Source organism: Bos indicus, chromosome 4 (assembly GCF_029378745.1).
Source record: "Bos indicus isolate NIAB-ARS_2022 breed Sahiwal x Tharparkar chromosome 4, NIAB-ARS_B.indTharparkar_mat_pri_1.0, whole genome shotgun sequence".
In the NCBI taxonomy this organism is placed as follows: Eukaryota; Metazoa; Chordata; class Mammalia; order Artiodactyla; family Bovidae; genus Bos; species Bos indicus.
Window position 1 is genome coordinate 98,224,542 of NC_091763.1, and position 20,513 is coordinate 98,245,054.

The 20,513-nt window shown below is 42.5% G+C and overlaps 1 protein-coding gene across 2 annotated transcripts in view; it reads left to right on the forward strand.

Annotated features, from left to right (window-relative positions):
* Positions 1 to 20,513, forward strand: part of LRGUK (leucine rich repeats and guanylate kinase domain containing) — a 106,257-nt gene that overhangs the window by 62,213 nt on the left and 23,531 nt on the right. The window contains exons 14-16 of one of the 2 annotated variants that reach the window (XM_019959104.2): positions 91 to 292; positions 994 to 1,089; positions 19,502 to 19,644. In XM_019959104.2, coding sequence (XP_019814663.2) covers positions 91 to 292; positions 994 to 1,089; positions 19,502 to 19,644 — 441 coding nt within the window. Of the gene's footprint in view, positions 1 to 90; positions 293 to 993; positions 1,090 to 7,697; positions 15,496 to 19,501; positions 19,645 to 20,513 lie in introns of those variants that run through there. The other variant, XM_070788180.1, reaches the window with a different exon arrangement.

The following is a 20,513-nucleotide window of genomic DNA, read 5'->3' on the forward strand; positions in this document are numbered from 1 at the left end:
CTTATTAAGCCTATGTTGTCACATATTTCCTAAATGATTTCTAAATTGTATCTGTGTTTCTAATTTATTATCTTTTATTTAAATACATAGGGTGTAAGAAGTTTAAAACATTGCTATTTTGAGCCTCGATATATCCTAGTGGTACCCATGGACAAGCAAAAATATGAGGGCTACTTGAGGAGAAAAGGATTATTCAGTCGTGTAGAGATTGAATTTGCTGTCTCCAGAGTGGACCTTTATATTAAAATTAACCAGAAATATCCAGGATACTTTGATGCAGTAATCAATGCAGGTAAGTAACTTTCAGCAAAGTTTTATTTTTGAAGTATAAGATCACTGGGGAAAAACCTACTCCAAAGTACATTCTTGTTGTTGACTGAAGGCAGTTTCTTACGGTTGTAGGACTGCGGTTCCTGATTGCTGGCTGGCTGTCTGACAAGGGTGACCCTCAGTTTTTAGAGACTGTGCTCAGGTTGTGTGCATGTGGCCCCTCCACTTTCAGGGCAGCAACAGCCCATTAAGTTCCTCCTCCTGCTTCGAGTGTCCTCATACTTCTCCAGACAGAAAACCTCCTTTTATGGGGAATCATACGATTAGATTAGGCCCACCTGGATAATCTCCTTTTTGATTAGCCCAAACTCATAAATAACCCTAATTATTTATTAGGATAATAAATTATTTATTAGGATATTTATTATTAGGACAGTAAATTATTTATTAGGATCTTAATAAAATAACCCTAATTACATTTGCAAAAGTCCCTTATGCCATATAACCTAACATAACCACGGGAGTCATAGCTCATCAGATTCACAGGTTCTGCCCACACTCAAGGTGTGTGTGTGTAATTAAGCAAGGGTGAAGTGTCACTGGGTCTTAGAATTCTGCCTACCACGATATTCATGCAGTTAGATCTAGCTAAAAAATTATTGCCACAGATTGGCTGTTTTTACATACGTCTGTTGCTAAAGTAAATTCTCTCCTCTGCTGTAGATGATCTGGATGTTGCCTACCAAAAGCTGAGTCAGCTCATTAGAGAATACCTTGGATTTTCTGAGGTAACTGCCAAGAGTTTGGCTCCAACCACAGGTACGGTCCTGTCCCTTTTGTGCCAAAACTTATTTTGCGTTGAAAGGAAAACAAATCTATCGGTTGTTATTTGAGGACTCATCAACCAGGCTAATGCTAGTTTCTTTTTTTTTTTTTTAAGAAACAAATTTATTTGCATATTTGGCTGTTCCAGATCTTAGTTGTGGCACACAGGATTTTTAGTTGTGGCATGCAAACTCTTGGTTGTCACACGTGGGATCTGGTTTGCCGACCAGTGATCAAGCCTGGGCCCCCTGCAGTGGAGCACAGAGTCTTAGACACTGGACCACCAGGGAAGTCCTCTAAAGCTGGTTCTTACTCTTTAATCCCTGTCCTTCCTCTGGGGTTACTGTCCCCACAAACAAATTGTGTGAAACAGCCCCTCTGGATGTGTCCCTCTGTTTGTCAAGGTGACCATAATGGATCGCAGAGGACTGTCCTTTAAGGATGTGCTGGGCAGTACCTTGCAGGCTGGTACTAGTTAGATATAGGTCAGTCCCATGGTTCAGAACTCAGCCTTCTGGAAGTTTGGCTTCTCAGGGGCTGGGGTGGTGTTCTGCCTGACAGCATTGTTCAATCCAAGAGATTATTTCCCTCTTTGTTTGCGCTGCTCTAGTCCTCAAAATGCGGCCCATCAGAGAATAATGGAAGAGAATGTGAGAGTGGTCCTGGCCCGGCTGCCATCTGGGACAGGCTGCTTAGCTGTTCTGAGCTTCAGTTTGCCCTCTTGTTAGATGGAGTTAATCCTCCCCACCTGCTTCATGAATCATACGCAGCAAAGAAAATGGGATATGTGAGTGCCTCTCCTTGGAATCTAGGAATTCTAAAGCCCTAACTTAGAATTTCAGTACATGAGTATTTTGAGATGTCTTTAACAGTTTTCCCCCAAGTCCACCTCGCACCCATTAGGATGGCTACCATGAAAAAAAAAAAAAAATAGAAAATGTGCTGGCAAGGATGTGGAGAAATTAGAAATGTAAAATGGTGTAGCTGCTACGGAAAACAGTATGGTGGTTCCTCAAAAAAATTAAAATTAGATGTCTCATCTTGAAAGGAGTTTGACGTTTCTACTTGTTCAAGAGCTGCATTGCAAGCCAGGTAAAGGGATCTACAGTTTTTTGCATGTAACTGTAGTGAGAAAAAAAAAAAATTAAAATTAGAAACACCATCTGATCCAGTGATTCCACTGCTGGGTATATACCCGAAAGAACTGAAAGCAGGGTCTTGCACAGATGTCTTTGCGTGTTCACAGCAGCATTATTCACAATAGCCAAAAAGTGGAGGTGACCCAAGCGTTCATTGGTGGATGAAGGTTTGTACACACAACAGAATATGATTCAGCCTAAAAAGGAAGGAAATTCTGACACCTGCCACAACATGGATAAACCTTGAGGACCTTCTGCTAAGTTAAATAAGCCAGCCACAAAAACACATATACTGCATGATTCCAATTATATGAGGTACCCAGACTAGACAAATCATAGAGACAGAAAGGAGGAGGGTGGTTGCCAGGGGCTGGGGGAGAGAGAGGAACGGAGTGTTGTTTAACGGTGTCAGAGTTTCAGTTTTGCAAGATGGAAAGAGTTCTGGGGATCGGTTGGAGAATGGTGTGAGTGTGCTTAATGCTGTTGGACCATCCATTTAAAAATGGTGACAATGGCAAATTTTAGGTTACATGTATTTTACTATCATCATCATCAAAGAATGCCCTCATGAAAGAAGTTCTTCGATGGACTGACCTGCCTTCATGCTTATGAATGCTCAGGCAGTCTGTCGTGTGGTTTGGTCTTTATGACCCTGCCCAGTAGGATCTTGCTGGCCGGGCTGCGTCCTGGCCAGCCAGCAGCATGTCAGGTCATGGTTTTTGCCAAAGTTCAAACTAACTGCGTTGTTTTGCAACTCTACACACTTTCTCGAGGGGAGGTGCCCTTGGAATCCCTGAATGAGATTGGTGTGAAAATGGTGGCACCCAACATATAATGACCAGCGTGCACGCTGAGAAAATGGGCACCCCTGGAGGAGGGAAGGTTTCAATCAGTCCGTGGAGGGGCACGTCCAATGAGGGGTGGGCAGGGTCCACCCTGCCTGGCCACTGCCTCTGCGTCAGGCTCTGTTCTTTAGAAAGCTTCGCCTATCCAGTTGTACAGTGTTATCTCGTGAGGCTTCCATAGAAGCTCCATGTAAGTTTCTCCTGAGGAAATATGGCTCCCTTTGCTTTAAATCTTTGCTAGCAGCCCAGCAACCTCTGATGTTTAATTTGGTCCCCTGCATGGACCTGTCCCTATGGGGCTGTCCCCTAGGTGAGAGCACCCTGCCCCATCCCTGCACCAGGCCCATCTCCCATTGTAAATTAATAAGTTGGTGTTTCTGGCTTTTAAATCAGCCCCTCGTGGGTTGGGAGAACCATGAGTCAGTCCCCTGAGCCTGAGCGGTTCCGAACAACCAAGACACAGCAGCCCCAAGGGCACCTCTAAACTGTGACTGCCGAGCAGGACTTAGCACCCCGGGCAATGGGATGTGGCCAGTCCCCCAACGCCCCCCCACCAACACAGCTCGTCTTACTCTGCAGCCATCAGGAACACTGATGGTTGATTGCAGTGTGCCATTTGGCAAATTAATAGACCAGATAATGTGTGCATAAGGAAATAGACTTCTGTTTTAAACGGTTTGGGGAAACTTCATTTATTTGGACTAATTAGGTTAGACCTGTCTGATTTAATGAAAAGTATGACTTATGGAACTTGTAAAAGTGTTCTCACTCTCAGATACATTTACTACCTGAAATTGGGCCATCCAGTTATTGACTAATAGAGCCCCAGCTTTTAATAGTAGATGGGAGGGTTTGTACTCATTATATCAAATCATTGGCCTTGATAGACCCCGGTTGCTCTGACAGGCTTACTATTTGGAAACTGATATATTTTCTTTAGAAGCCAAACACTCTATTTGGTTTATGCAGTTCATCTGTGGAAGAAGGTACTTTTTTCAGCTGATGGTTTAAGGATAAATTTGCACATAAAGTGATTTTGTGGAGGCCAGATATTATTCAAGTATTTAAAAATTCTAATTAACATAGTCCTCATTAAGAAGCTTATACATTGTCTCCAGTGGCCCGAGAGTAGAGCCAGCGGCCCCTCTGAGTCTCCGGGCGGTGAGGTGCGCGCCAGGGAGCGTGGAGCAGATGGTAACAGGTTCCCAGCGGGAGAGCAAGGCCTAGCCATAATCACCTTAAGGTGAACCATGTGACTCCCTGAGAAGGGTCCAGAGCCCCAGCAGGGTCACTGCCACAGGCTCGGCTGGCTCGCAATTCTCGGCCTCCCTTCTGGGCCGGGTCACTCTGAGTTAAAGTTCTGTGGTTTAGGTATGTCTATATAAAGACTTTCATTACTTTCATGCATGTAAATGGGATCCTGAAAAGCAAAACTCCATAATTTTAGTATGTGGAGTCACTTTCATGTATAATTGAGCTGTCAAAGGTAAGAAATTGAAATTAAAAATATTTAAGATTCTATGATGCCAGTTTTGCCTTAACAATTAAAAAATTGGACTGGAAAGAGGAAACCTCAGTTTTGCATTCAAACTTTCACCAATAATCATTAATTTGATTAGAACTCCCATTTCTAAGAAGCAAAATGCAAAAAAACTATATATAACATTCTGGAACACGTTAAAATATGTTCTTCCAGAGCTGAGGTTTTCCACAACGGGCCTGAACTGTCCATCTATACGGTCAGCTTCACTGCAGACAAAAATCTGATAGCAATGGTGTTTTCATAGAAGCAGTGATCCTGTGTCAATGCAAACAGAAAATGATTGCCAAACATCTGAATTGCTAATACATAGCATACATAATACATAATACATAATAACTTCATGTTACTAATTTGTACTTGAGAATGCAATTTTAAATTCTACACTTAATGATGAGAGTGGAATGAAGTGAACAAAGTAAGTCCAGTGTTTATCAGTTCTGAGTATAGCAGCCCATCAGCCTGGACCCACAAGTGCAAACCTTCACTGGAGGAGAGACTAATTAAATTTTCATTTAATACATGTAAATATAAAATAATAACTTTGGGCACAGAGTAATTGTAAACCTTCAAGTTCTTTAGTTGTTCCGTCTCTCCGTTGTGTCTAACTCTTCGCGACCCCATAGACTGCAGCACACCAGCCTTCCCTGCCCTTCGCTATTCCTGGAGTTTGCTCTAACACATGTCCATTGAGTCGATGATGCCATCCTATATCAATTAAGGTACAGAATTGCCTTCCTCCCCCCACAACAATGCAGGTAATATTCATTTCTAAAACCAAGACGGTTAAAAAATCCTGAGTAAACAATATAATGTCTATAAAATAAGGGAAAACTCACTATATTCACAACCCAGTGTATGTGATGTCTTTTCTCTCCATTTGTCTCTTTACAAGTGATTTCTGGAATTGTCAGTACTTCCAGTAAAGCTTTTAAAAAGCTGATCCAACCACCACCCTGAGTTCTCACTACAGAGGTCATAAAACAACATTTTATTTGAAAATCATTATTCAAGATTCTGACTAATGATAGAGAAGAATGATGATGGCGATGATGAGTCTAACAAGGGGAAAACTGAGCAATTTACTAGTCCGTAAAGTGGTGCCTTTATCTCTAATGAGGGGCCTGGTATCATTTGCCAAGCTATATAGTTAAATTGTAATGGTTAAATTGTGAAAGTGGGGTGGAAAAATCTTTGTGTATCTGATTATTGGAAACCAGGAGGGCTCAAAGAACTTTCAGCATTGGATTTCACCATTCTTAGAATTTTCTGTTTTTTTTTTTTTAATGCTTTTTATTGTGGTTTAAAAAAACAACATGAAATTTGCCATTTTAACCATTTTAAGTGTACGCCTTAAAGGTATTATTTATATTCACAATGTTGCAAACCATAGCTACTACCTATTTTAAGTATTTTTCGTCACCCTAAATAGAAACTCTATACCCGTTCAACAATAACCAACATCCCCACCCCTAGGCCCTGGTAACCTCTAATCTACTGGGTGTCTCTATGAACCTGCCTATTCTAGATATTTTTTTTACTGTTCTTTTATTTTAGCCTTGTTTCTTGACTAAGTTCGTATTTTAATTTATAACTGTTATAAACTAGGATGTTAAGAATGATGAACAGGGCAGCCCCTCAGAAAACCCACCACATGGCAAAATTTTCCTTGTTCCCCCTGTCCTTCCTCCCTGGTTACCTCTCACTTGTCTGGACACTCGGGGTGCACACCCAGACCAGGAGGTTCAGAGCAAACCCGGAGTGGTCTGAAAGCCTCCTGTGTTGTGGGAGGAGAGGGGCTGGTGGCCAGGAGCCCAGCTGGCTCCTGGAGATGGACTGCTCTGGGCTCCCCTCAGAGGTCTGATTGGGTTTGGCCTCTGAGTAGCCAGTCTCCCCCAGGGTCAGCTGAGGCTGGTTTCTTGAAGGCTGTTCCAGACTGGTGTGCCGCCTCTGACCACTAACCTTTCAGAGCCGTGTCCTAAGGACTGGGTTACAGTGATCCACGGGCCACCAGGATACACCAGGGGTTCTATCCTGAACAAGAGCCTGCTGAGGTGATTGTGTCCAGGAGACCAGACTCACATGTGCTCTCATGCAGGTGACTGAAGAAGGCAACCCCCCTCTGCAACATCGGCATGGATGTTGGCCTCTGAGAGTCACTTTTGAAGCCAGGGTGGATCTGGAGGGAAGAGGTTGCCCTGGGGGGGTGGAGGGGTGGAGTGGGGATGGGTAGCAGCTTGGACGGTGGAGCCTCAGGTGCAATGTCCCTGAGCCATGGCGTCTTGTGAGATCCCACTGGATCTATTCTTTCTTTCCTCCTTCCATTCATCACTCACTTACTGAGTGCCTGCTGAGCTTCTGCACCTTGCTAGGTACTCCTTACAGAGCTCACAATTTCTTTATGGGACAAGGAAACAGGCCACTGAACAAGGAAACCAATCAGACTTGGTAGCCTAGCTGTCCATCCTCTAGTTTCTACTGTGAAAAGCAGCATTGACCTCTAAGCTGGTGAAATGAAAATGTCATTCATTTAGAAAATATTCTGGCCCATTCTCAGACCTGAATATAAATGTCAGTTCTGTGAAGAAGCCTCTTCATTTTATTCATAAAAGTTTATGCTTTCATTTGACTAAAAATTACTCTGCGTGCTCAGTCGTTTCAGTCGTGTCCGACTCTTTGCGACTCCATGGACTGTCACTCGCCAGGCTGCTCTGTCCATGGGATTCTCCAGGCAAGAATACTTGAGTGAGTTGCCATTTCCTCCTCCAGGGGATCTTCCCAACCCATGAATCGAACTCGTGTCTCTTATGTCTCCTGCATTAGCAGGCAGGTTCTTTACCACTAGCACCACATGAAAAGCCCCCAAATTGCTCTGATTCCATTAAATAAGAGAATTCTACGCACTTAGTATACCAAGGAGAAAGGATCGTTAAATTCTTCTATATGTGTAATTTTATTCTTTTCAAGGTCCTATGTGCATCAACAAAAAAAGGAAAGATAGTTTTGGTTATTAATTTCTAAAGTTACATTGTTGCCTTTGTTAAGATGTTTTTTAGCTAACTTCTTTTTATGTTAAAGCAGGCGCTCCCTCTAGCAAGAAGACTGCCTCTGGGGTGCCAGCACACCTGGTTCCATCCCCAAGGCGCTTGGCGAAACTGCAAGTGGATGGCCAGGTAACAGAGCATCTCTCTGCAATGCAGATCCCCACAAAGGTCCCTGAAAATCAGAGCCTCGCTCCCTCCCAGAACCAGGAGCTGATTCAGGAGGGAGCAGCCCCTCAAAAGGGGCTTTCTCCCGAGAGCCAGGTCAGCGCTCAGCCTCCTGCAGAGCCCAGCCCATCAGCACCTGGTCTCCAAAAGGCCCAAGACTTATCCCCAGACCGGAAGGAAGGCGATGCCCAACAATCAGCTCTTTCTTCAAAAACAGCAACCACAAATCCACCTGAGAATGAGGCCCAGACATCTGAGGTGAAAGCAGGTGAAGAGGGGCAGCCTGCCACCACTCCTTCCCAAGGGCCTCTTCAGCATCCTGACCCACCGCCAGCCCAGAGCCCTCAGCTGGATCAGAATGAAGAATCAGGGGAGGCCAGAGTAACCCCCAGCAGCCCTCCCTGCTCTGAACTTCCACAGGGATCTGACCCAGCATCCTTAAGCCCCCAGGGAATCCAGGAGGGGGAAACCAGGTCGGCCAGCCTGCAGGCCAGCAGCTCCCACCATGATCCTCCCAGAGATCTCTCCGGCCCTGACGAGGTGAGGCCTGGACCACCTCCGGGAGGCTCTCAACAACCTCCCGAGGAGGGCGTCCCCAAAGCAGAAGTTGCCCGGGTCGACACACCTTACCCAGAAATGCCACATCCCCAGGACTCAACAGATACCCAGCAGACGCAGGATAGGGGGGAACCTGTGACTCTGCCTCCCAGAAGCCGGCTGGCTCCCACCAGGCTGCCCCAGCCCCGGGTCCTTGCTCCATTCCAGAGTCGGAGGCCTACGCCCAAACTCCTGTCACCCAGCAGGGAGGAGGCCCTCGGAACAGCCTCAGATCAAACCGTGACTCCCTCTCCCAGGCCCCAGGTAGCTCAGGATGAAGACCCTAGTAAACTTCCTCTTATCAGCTCCCCCCATTCCAAACAGCCACCCAACCCAAGCCCCCATCAGGGCCCCGGCCCCCAGCAAGTCCAGCAAGAGAGAGTCCAGGAGGTGAAACTCCCTCTTATCAGTCCTCCGGTGCAAGAGCCATCAGCTGCACCCCACCCACCCCAGGAAGGGGAGACCCACTTAATCAAGCTCCCCCAAATTTCCACTCCTTTCTCGGAGCAGCTGCCTCAGAATATGGCTCCTTCTGATTCGAGGTCTGCCAAGGAAAGGCAGACTCCCAAGGCAGGCCACTCCTCCAGCAAGAAGATTCCAGATATGCATGCCTCACCCCAAAACCACGAGCCAGGACAGCCCACAGGAGCTAGGAAAAAAAAACTTCCTGGCCACAGAGAGACAGCTAAAGGGCCCGCACACCTGAAGAGGGCGCCACCTGGAGGCCACCATGCAGCATTGCAGCCAGAATCCCAGAGGAAGCCAACCCCCTTCAAGGCCCCCAGCCACCCCAACCCCAGCCCTCCCCGGAGCCCTCAAGGGGAATCGGAGAGGAAAAGTCCAGACATCAGACATTCCTGAACCACCTGACACTGAACCAGTGCCTACAGATGCCCAGGTCCAGGAAGGGAAAAGGGGAAACGTACATCATTTCAGGAAAAAGGTCCAAGCCAACCTCCCTGCAGATGACTTGGTTCAGAAGGGAGCCAGGTCGAAGAAAGGACCGGCTTTGAAAAGAGAGGATTCTGGAGGATTATCTCAAGAAAATGCAACTACCCTCAGTAGTGATCAAGCAACTCCAGAAGGTCAACCCCTTCACGGGAGACCCCCCCAGAGTGAGGAGGTCTCTGTAGAGTCAGCATCAGAGGGCTCTGCTGCCCGTGAGCATCCGAGGAGAAAAAAAGAGGATCACAGAAGGGGTAGGTCTCAGATGGGAGAGACCTCTTCGGATCCCCCAGAGCAGGACGGCACGTCCCCTGTCCAGCAGCCTGTCAAAAACACACAAGCCGAGCAGGGAGCCAGCCAGACTGGGCTGAGCTCTGTCCAGAGGGACCATGCTTCCAGGCAGCACGCCAAAGAGAGAGGCACCTGGAAATGCAGGGGAGCCCCGGGGAGCACCAGCCCGGCTGCACCCCAGAGTCAGGCATCTGCTGGGGAGCAGGGCAACCAGAAGGGGAGGCTTCGAGCTCGGGGGAGTCAGAGCACCAAAATGTGAGTCATCCCGGAGCCACCAGGTCATTGACATACGTGCCCCTAAAGGCGGGAAAAGCTACGGTCAGGGTGGAAGAGCAGCTCTGTGGTGGTGGGGTATGCCAGCAAGTGGTTCCCCTGCTGCAGCAGAGAGAGCAGGTCTGAAAGGTTGGTATCAGCAAAAATGCTTTGTGTCCAGACTTACACGAATTCCATCATGACTGTAGGCTCTGTCTGAAGCAATGCTTTACAGCCACTAAGTTTTCTTTTGTTGTTCTTCAGTCACAGTCGTATCCAACTCTTTGCGACCCCATGGACCGTAGCATGCCAGGCTCCCCTGTCCTTCACCATCTCCCAGAGTTTGCTCAGATATCATGTGCATTGAGTCGATGATGCCATCCAACCATCTTATCCTCTGTCACTCCCTTCTCCTCCTTCCCTCAATCTTTTCGAATGAATTGGCTCTTTGCATCAGATGGCCAAAGTATTGGAGCTTCAGCCTAAGTCCTTCCAATGAATATTCAGGCTTGATTTCCTTTAACATTGACTGGTTTGATCTCCTTGCAGTCCAAGTGACTCTCAAGAGTTCTCCAGCACCACAATTTGAAAGCATCAATTCTTCAATGCTCAGACTTCTTTATTAGGAAAAGTCATTTCTAGATTAGCAGATTCTCTTATGCTTCTTGCATTATCAAGGGGTTCAAAAGCAAAAAGAACTCTGAGAAAGGAATCCTTTGTAGTTACTTGGTCTCTCCCACAAACATTCCAATCCCACAGTTAATTTGTGTGAAGAGGACAGGTTTTTTACATCCATGACAAGTGATCGAGTGCTTCAGATTTGTATTGGCATGTACGGCCTGAAACTGACTTTGTTTGAAATGAACACCTTCTTTCTCTGAACCGGAACCCCATGTAAATTAGCCCATGCCTTCATTATGCCTAACCACCTGGCTAAAAGAATTAGGAAGGAGAAAATTGAGGCAAATCGGTTTTTTGTTTATCTGTTCATACCATCAGGATTCTTTTGCTGGCAAGTGTCAGGAATCCAACTTGAGCCAGCTTACACAAATCTATCAGAAGGGAGGGGAAAGCCAAACTGGGGAGAGCAGAGCGGCAGAAGAACCTCAGAGAGACCGGGGACCATTTCAACACATCCATAACTCGTCATCTCCAGGATTTTCATCATCTACTGGACTCTTGTCATCTCCTAGACTTCTGTCATCTCCAGGACTCTTACCATTTCTCATCTCTGTTTTTGCCTCCATGCTGGCTTCGTTCTCTATGACATAAATGACTCTAAATCAGATTCTGCACTTGGCAGGGAATATGACCATCAGTCACTCCTAAAGTTTACATTTGGTTTTATATCTGGCAGCTCCCTCCCACTGTCAGAGAGGGATTAACTCAGGTGCCCCTTGGTCCAAAGATTAAAATATACATATATATTTTTTCTTTTTTTTCAGGGATGTTCTCTGAGTGGCCCAGTGTGAGTCAGATGCTCACTCTTCAGCCAGTCTACTCTGGCTGGGGACAGGGGTGCATTTAGATATACTCCATAAGTTCCATTCTGTGAGTCCTATCATTCACATGAAAGAGAATAACTAAAGAAAGCAGCCAGTCTAAGATTTGACTCCGAAGAATTTACAAGACAGTCGTTGAGCACTCTTACTGTGTGTTCAGTATCATACTAAACTGTGTTTGGTGTCCTGTGTTTTAAAAATGTCATTGATGACTACATTACCTGTAGCCTATATAAATATGTCTGTATCTTACACAAAAGGTGTGTCCTACCTTAACACATATCCCCCAAAATTGTATGTAGGTCAAGTGTTATTTCAAGTGCCATAGAGGAAATTGATATTTTTAACAATCCACGGTGCAGGACTCCTCTTGTATGATGAAGAGCCTGTGATATACTAATAATTACCCTCTGATTTATCTGGTTTGTCCAAGATGAAATTAATAAGGTGAATGTTTTTAACATATCATAACTTATTTTTATGAAGTTAGTTCAAGTCCTCTGACAAGCATGGATTGAGTACTTCATATATGCCAGACACTTTGATAGCTTCTACACAGAGTGGGATGATGAGGACACTTCAAGGAGCTCTGTCTCTTATCAAGGGAGACAGATAAGAGGGTTCATTACAACACCATGTGATTGGGGCAGCTGGAGGCCCCGCAGCATGCGAGGGTAGGTTTAGCACCAAATAGAGAAGAAAACTCATTTATTAACTTTTCCAGAATGTCACAAGAAGAATACTAAGGAAGGACACTGATTCAGCCTGGGATGTGAGAACTGGATGAGAAAACACTTCCAAGAGGAAGCTACCCTTCAGCTAAGTCCTCAAGTTTGCAGAGTAGTCAGCAGGCTGACAGGAGAGGAGGGAAGTTCTTTCAGAAGGGAACAGCATATGCCTGAGCAGGGAGGTAAGAGCAGGCATGGCATCTTCTAAGGACCCAAATGTCAGGAGAGCTGTAGGTATATGTAGGTATTTGTAGATCCAAAGGGCACTTTGTATTATGCTAGTGAGCCTGGAAACTTGATCTGTTAGAAAATGGTGGGGAGCCATTGAATGGTTAAATGTTTTATCTTAGGGGGCGTCTGTTGTCTAGTCAGTATAGAGGATCGCTTTAAGGAGGGCAATACAGATAGCTGGAACGGTGGCTGGAAAGCTGTTGCATTAGTCCTGACGCAATGCTAAGGGGCTGAAACAAGGCACGTTGTTGCAGGAATGGGCAGATTCGAGACATTTGGACTGGATGAGGGGGAGTGCAGACTGAAAGAGAGGAGGAAAATCAGGATAAGCACCCATTTTTTTCTGACCTGCGTGTGGGGCATTTTAGAGGCACAAATACCTCACTTAGGTGAAAAGCTTTAGAAATTGATTTGATTTCCTCCTTGAGCAGCTGTTTTGGAGGCTCATTAAGGAATTCGGGACTGCATCTTCATTAGGGCTCTAATACAAAATAAGATGCCAAACTTCCCATCTTCTGAATCGGAAGAAGCTCTAGCATCCTTCCCTGGGGTCCATGATGGTGTCCAGTTTGTGTTTTGGTCGTATAAATGTCTCTGAGTCAATGCAGCTGGATATTTTGTCTGTGATTCAAGGAAATAGGTAGAAAAGATTGCCATCTCCTCTCTCGGTACGAGATTTTTAACAGCTCTTATTGATTTTCTTGGCATCAGGGACACTTCTGCTTTTTAATCATAGAATATAAATATTTAAAAATTGTCATTTTCCATCTACATTTACAAACAAAGTTCATATCACTTTCATTTGTTTTGCGCCTTAGCAAAGTGATTTTTATGGGGAAATAAAACAACGCTGTGGACTTTGGTCTCTCTCTTACCTAATACAATCCTCAGCTTTTTAGAAGAAGTCTGGTACCTGGTATTCAAATCAACAGAGGTAATAGTTCCACTGGGTGCCAAGAACCTTCTTCAAATACTTTAATCAGTTATTTCCAAATCTCAAAAGATAATTGGGCAAAGGATAATTTGGTAATTTATAAAAGAGGAAATAAAAACGGACAAAAACTTATGTCAAAACTTAATTGCTTGGTTCAGCTTAAAGATAATCATTCTAGAAATCTTAGTTCTTTATTGACCAGGCATTCAGAAAAGAGAATAAAAAGAGACTGTTTCTTTGTGTTGATGATAAATAATGTTAGACTAAAATCTTTCATCTCAAAGGTGATTATGAGAAACCAGTCCTGATTAGCAAAAGCTGGAGATCTTTTTTTTTTTTTTTAAGTTTGTAACCTTAGAAATTCATGATTTCAGAAAACATTGAGTCAAAATTATCATTGGAAATTCCAGTTCCAGTGTAATCTAGTTGTGCGACCTTAGGCAAATTACAAAGCTCTCATGTATAAAATGGAGATACTAGTAGTACCTGTTCACAAGAGTATTGTGAGGATTAAATGAGCTAATATATTGAAAAATACCCAGAACAATGTCTGGCACATAGTAAGTACTTATATGTGTGTTTGTACATTAACATGTAAGCAGCAAAAAAGTTTTTTCTAATTATCATCTTATCCTTAATTGGAAAGCACAACATTGTTCAAACTAGGTGGAAATATTTGGCAACTGATGTGGTTTTCTCATAGGGCTTTCCAGGTAGCTCAGTGGTAAAGAATCTTCCTGCCAATGAAAGAGACTCAGGGGACTCGGGTTCAGTCTCTGGGTGGGGAAGATCCTCTGGAGGAGATACAGCAACCTACTTCAGTGTTGCCTGGAGAATCCCGTTGACAGAGGAGCCTGGTGGGCTACAGTCCATAGGGTCGCAAAGAGTCGGACACAGCTAAGTGACTTAGCATGTATGCACACACAGAACAGATTTGTAATAGCACCTGAAACATAGTGTGCTCAGTAAATGTTATCTATTTTTTTTTTTTTACCATTATTATGTCATTGATAATATCAAAGGCATTTATGTTCCACCTTTCAGGTTGGTTACGTCGTAAATGCCATCAAGGTATATGATTGAGGAAGAAACTACCAGATAGTGGGCATTTTGGTTTCTCTTTGTGGTAAATTGAAGCAAAGACTGGCTTCTATAAGCTACCAGATCTAAAGTCCCTTAGTTTACAGGGACAAAGATAGCATAGGTAAGAAATAAAAGAAAGATGTATTTGCTTGAGAAGTGACCAGTGAAACAGCATCTTTGAAAATGTTGTTCTTAAGGGATGAGCCCTTGCAAGCAGAGACCACATTTAGCCAAGGTGAGATGTAGGATTGGGCAGAAATCACATCAGAAATTTAGTTCTAAAACATTTTGCTCCAAGGAGAGGAAACCTTTAATCTGTGTTCAAGCTTCCTGAAGATTTTTATCCTATTTCCTGCCAGCCATAGCCACTCTTTCCTTATCCTCTCCTTTCCCCAAATACTATACACATCCAGATTTTATTCATCGTTTCCACTCTTGAACTTATCTGCCCTACATTTTATCTCCTTCAAAGTGTCAATTAACTACTTCCTGATAAACTCATCTATTTTATAAAACCCTGAAATTCAGGGTAATGTTATTATCTGTTTTATTTAGGACATTCTGGATACAGTGTCCAAATACTGAACCCATTAGTTCGCCTCTGCTGAAGACATTTCAAAGCATGGAGTTCAATGGATAGAAGCATTCTTTTTGTGCCTCATAATTTCTGTCTTAGAAAATACATTCACATGCTTTCCTTTGTAGAATCTGTTCTCTGTTTAAATAACTGGTTATTCCTTTGGACACTAAAGAATATAGCACTTTGCTGTTAGAATAGTTTAGTACAGTATTCATTTATCCTGTATAACATGAACATTATTACTATATTTTTAGACTCATATGATAGCTTTCTACTACAAAAGCTTATTTTGTTATGGAAAATTATTATAGATATTATGTGAAATGATTGTTTTTCTAGTTGCAATTATTCCTTTCTCAGAAGAACAGACAAGACGTTTAAGATTTAAATCTGTCCTGGGAAAAATGGTTTCTTTCGGCCCCATTGGTTTTGTGTTAATACTTTTTAATGCACTGAGCAATTTTCCACTACAAATTGTATAACTAGCCTATTAAAAATAAATAAATATTTAAAATTGCGTAGCAGATTATTGCGCTTTAATTTGTTTCTGGTCCTTTTTATGGTTACATATTTCAGCATCGAAACTTTCACAGAGATTTTTATAGTTATTTGCATTTTATATATGTATATGTATTTAATCATGGTAGGCATATATTACTCTTGCTAACTAAAAAAAAAAAAAAACCCACCTCACTGCTACCAAAATAAGCATGTATTTTAAGCCCCATTTGAGTGGGGAAAGAAAGGAATGATTCTGGTTGTCTGAGAACTTTTGTGTGAAAATTAAAGCCTACTTCCAAGTCATACGTTTCCATGTGTTTTCAAAGAGAGACAAACCTAGTCTAGTGCTGATTCATTTATTTTGTTGTTGCAAAGTTTTATTTAACTGTTTTAAAAAAAAATGTATACTTAAAAGTGTTCAGGAGCTTCCCTGCTGGCTCCGTGGTAAAGAATCCGCCTGCCAATGCAGGAGACATGAGTTCAGTTCCTGATCCGGGAAGATCCCACATCCTGCGGAGCAGCTAAGCTTGTACCTTGGAGCCCGGGAGCCTCAACTACTGAGCCCACGTGCCACACTACCGAAGCCCTTGTGTCTTAGAGCCATGCTCTGCAACAAGGAAAGCCACCGCAGTGAGATGCCCCACAGCTCGAGCTTAGCCCTGCTCTCCACAACCAGAGAAAAACCCGTGCAGCAGTGAAGACCCAGCATAAATAAAGAGAAAAAAAAAAGCATTCAGCCTCATGTCTTTAGACAATAGAGTGACTTAGTTGCTTTGCTAAACAAGTAATCTTACAGCTATAGAAAAATTAGCCATCGAAATAGGGATTTTTATTTTTAAAAATATTTACCATTTGACTCCCAAATTCTAATTTTATTACTAGTTATTAAGATGACTATGTGCCTATGATATCAGATCATCAACATTTTTTCTTTCCTCCTTTTTTTGCAGAACAAGGTCTTATTTCGTTTGTGTAATAATGTGTTATGAAATACACACAGATGTTTTATCTTAGGTATATGGTTTCTACTGCATTCGTTATTTGGATTCTGGGCTCATTTTTTAAACATCTTATATAAATATTATTTTAATTCACTGCAAAAGGGTATAATTCTAAATAAAGTCTAAGTTACTTTGAATTCATTTGAGATATAGTTCTGGTTGTTCCAGATATTTCATTGATATTTTCCTGTATTTGGTAATGATACCAATCCATAAAATAACTTGACAATCTGTTATGCATCAGTAAATTCATTTATGCTTCATTGTAGGTGTTTAAGTAAATGTAACTAGCTTATATACTGAAAGAACTTGGTAATTTTTGTGGACTGTACAATGACATATATAATTTAATGTTGCCTCAAGTTTGACTTTAATTTAGATACTTTGAATAACATCACTTTAAGAAACTTTGTTGCAGGATATTATAACCAGTAATTATGATTTTTCAATAACTGAAAAGTAGTATCTCTTGTTCATTAATGTATCAAGACATTTGAAACTATATTAAGAACTGTATGAAACTCTTTACTATAAGAGTCCAAGTCTCGAAAGTAATGGCATTTCAATGTAGTCTAATGTAGTCTAAACGCATTATTTTTACCCAGAATGTTTTGTTGCTGAGAAACCATTAAGACATTCATCTGTTGAATTATAGGTCCATTGTATCACTGGATAGAACTTGGTTTGTTTACATTATGGTACAATTGACTTGTGGGTGAGAAAGCTAGAATAAGGGACCCTGACACAAATACTATACATTAAGTAAGCTTTTATATAGAGAGGATCATTTCTATGGAAATTATAGCTTCTGTTTCTTTAAATTTCATCTTTTTTTTTTTTTCAGATTCATCTGATCTTTTTCACAATGCTCTATTCTTTTTTTTTTTTACAATGCTCTAAGAGTCTCATCAAGAGAACAAATGTTTTGGGTTTTGTTTCTTTGTTTTAATAAGATTCAGCCAGCCCTTCCCTCTCTTCTTGTTTTGTTTGCCTTGCCTCAGCCATGCTGAATTCTTTACTGTAAGTCAGTTGTGTTGAGCATGTTTCTGGGTGTTTATACAAAGCCATTCTCTCTGCCTGATATGCTTTTGTCCCATATCAAAGGTATCAAGGTATTTGAATGCCTTCCTTTATAACTTTAGACCACTGTGCAGATGTCATCTCCTTAGGACTTCTTTGACCATCATGCTCTCCCTCACTCTGCCTCCTTATCTACCTTCCTGGTTGCCCTTATCACCACCTGACATTATCTGGTGTGTTATTTGTCTGTCTAGTCTCCAACATGAAAATGTAAATCCCACAGGTCAAAACATTTTATTTACTGCTCTACCCCCAACAGTCAGTGCGCTGTCTGGCACATAGTAGGTGCTCAACCAATATGGGTTGGATGGCTTTTCCATCAGGAAGACTGAATAGAGGATGTTTCCACATAACATTTGTCTCCTATTATCTCTGTGATTGTTGTAAACTTAATTACTTCAGTGTCTCAAGTGCTCTGTCACCTGGAATTCCTTGGGTGTGGATTCATGCGTTTGTTACATCTTCTGAGTCTCTCCCCTTCAAGACAGGTGCTGAATGGTGGCGCTTTAGACTTCCCTACCATGGTTAAAAACTCATTTGTCTGCAACAGCTTTTACCTTGCTTGTTTTTGTTGGCTGCTGTGGGGATCGCTACGCAATTTGGTAGGAGTTCGAGTTCAGATTCTGTACCAGCACACAGCCCAGAATTAAAGGTCTGATTTCCCATGGGTGTTTCCATCATTGGTGTAGGTGAGCCTGTGCCAGACTAAGTCCTGAGATTTCCAGACACGCCTTTTCCAACTTCCCACCTAATAAAGAGCCCAGGTCTTGTCCATGAAGCACATGAGGACTGGCCTTGCCTCTCAGTCCAGAAACCTCAGGCCCAAAACATTCTGACCTCTTGGTGTCAATGTCTTCTGCTCTGACTTAGAATCTTCACTTTCAGCACCTGAAAATGTTTCTTTCTTGGTTTCAATTTTGCTCTGTGTTAAAAACACACTTCTGTTATATATTATCCACTATTCGATTTTGTCTTGAGTTGGGGCTCACTTCCCACATCTGTTCAGTCAGCCGTATTGGTACTGTGGAGATGATTTATTTTGGCATTTTTATAGCAATACTGAAAATGGTGATATTCCTAATACATCCAAAAGTATTTACACTTGGCCCCATGATACATGAGCAGTGATAGAAATTTAGATTCTTTATATTCTAGGTCTGCTGCTAAGTCGCTTCAGTCATGTCCGACTCTGTGCGACCCCATAGACAGCAGCCCATCAGGCTCCCCCGTCCCTGGGATTCTCCAGGCAAGAACACTGGAGTGGGTTGCCATTTCCTTCTCCAGTGCATGAAAGTGAAAAGTGAAAGTGAAGTTGCTCAGTCGTGTCCGACTCTTAGCGACCCCATGGACTGCAGCCTACCAGGCTCCTCCATCCATGGGATATTCCAGGCAAGAGTACTGGAGTGGGTTGCCATTGCCCTCTCCATATTCTAGGTCTATGGACATTCTAATGTTTTAAAGGAAACTTTAGACATTTATGTATAAATTCTGCTAAATAGTGACCTCATCATCCATTCCATTCTTTTTAGAAGTTTTTTCTTAGCATTGTGTGTTTATTATGACTATTATTATTAGCACTGCATGTTCATTATTATTTTAGCCTTTTAGGACAATTTTGTCAAAAGGAAAGTAATTATTAAGGGGACTTTTCAGTTAAGTATCTGGAAGCCTTTAATTCCATTCATAAGTCTTTACTGATTGAATACAAAGTGTACTCCCAGAATGTTTCTACATTTACAATATTTATTTTTATATTTACAATAATAATTATTATTGTACTCTTAAGATATATTTTTAGTTATCTTACTTTCAAGTTGACATGCACAGACTTCAAGTATACACTTTGTTGTATTTGAGCAAATCCAGGTATAAAACATTTCCCCCGCTTCAGAAAGTTGTTGTATCCTATTTTATGCCTTTGATTTGAAACCTTATTTTTTTTCCCTAGGAGATACTAAGAAACCTCAGCTGAAACCTGAAAAGATTTCTAGGAAGTTAAGAGTTTCAAATGAGTTTGAGTCCCTGGATTTCGCAGACAGAAACTACTTTGTGAAATTATGGGCCAGACTTTCAGGCAAAAAAACGCCAGTGGTAAGAAGGGATAGAAGGGGAGGGGGAAGCCGCAGCTGAACATTACGCAGTTCAGACAAAAAGGACACTGGATATTTTAACACTAAGTTTCACCAGGACTGTTCTCTGACAGTGTCAGCTGAAGACAAGCCCCCCCACCGGCCCCCCCCCCCACACTTTCTACACCTCTAAGAATAGGCACGGGTTTTAAAAGTAGAATATTCAGTGTAGATTTTGGGAGTAGCTTTCCCCCAGGCTCCTAGTCAAAACTCTGACACTCAGTTCTTCTAGTTAAGAGGCACAGAAAAACGCTACACAGAATTAATACTGTGAAATATGTATATTTCAAGGGAAAACTTGCTTTGATGTTGAGATACAATTTTGAATATTTTGTGCTGAGCCTTCAAAGGAAGTCCACTCAAAGAGCCCATGTTTTATAAGCTTGCAGTATGTAGACTTGTCCTATAACTTACTCTAATTCCTTTGAGAACTTAGAGAAGTCAGGATGGACTGGAGTTGGCCTGCATTCACATTAGGTCGTGTTCTTTTCCTGTTTGTGATGGGTTTTCTGTGAATGTTGGGAATACAGAAACCTAAATCATTGCCACCTCTGCAGAAGTGATCCTGGAGTGCAGGAAATGTCCCATTTGTTTATGCAAAATAAATTGAATCTAGAATTGTTCCCACATACTAGAATCTGTGGGAAATCAAACATCAGTCATTAGGAGTGGGGATCACTCCCAGTCTTTGGATTAAGTTCAAGAATCCTGAGGTTTACATCGTCCTGGAAATTTAGGGAAGGGAAGGGCCCCTGGTTACCATGGTTATCGTGGTTACCATGGCGATGCACCTTGTCTGAAACCCTGAGTTCCATTCCCAGCCAGTGGTTC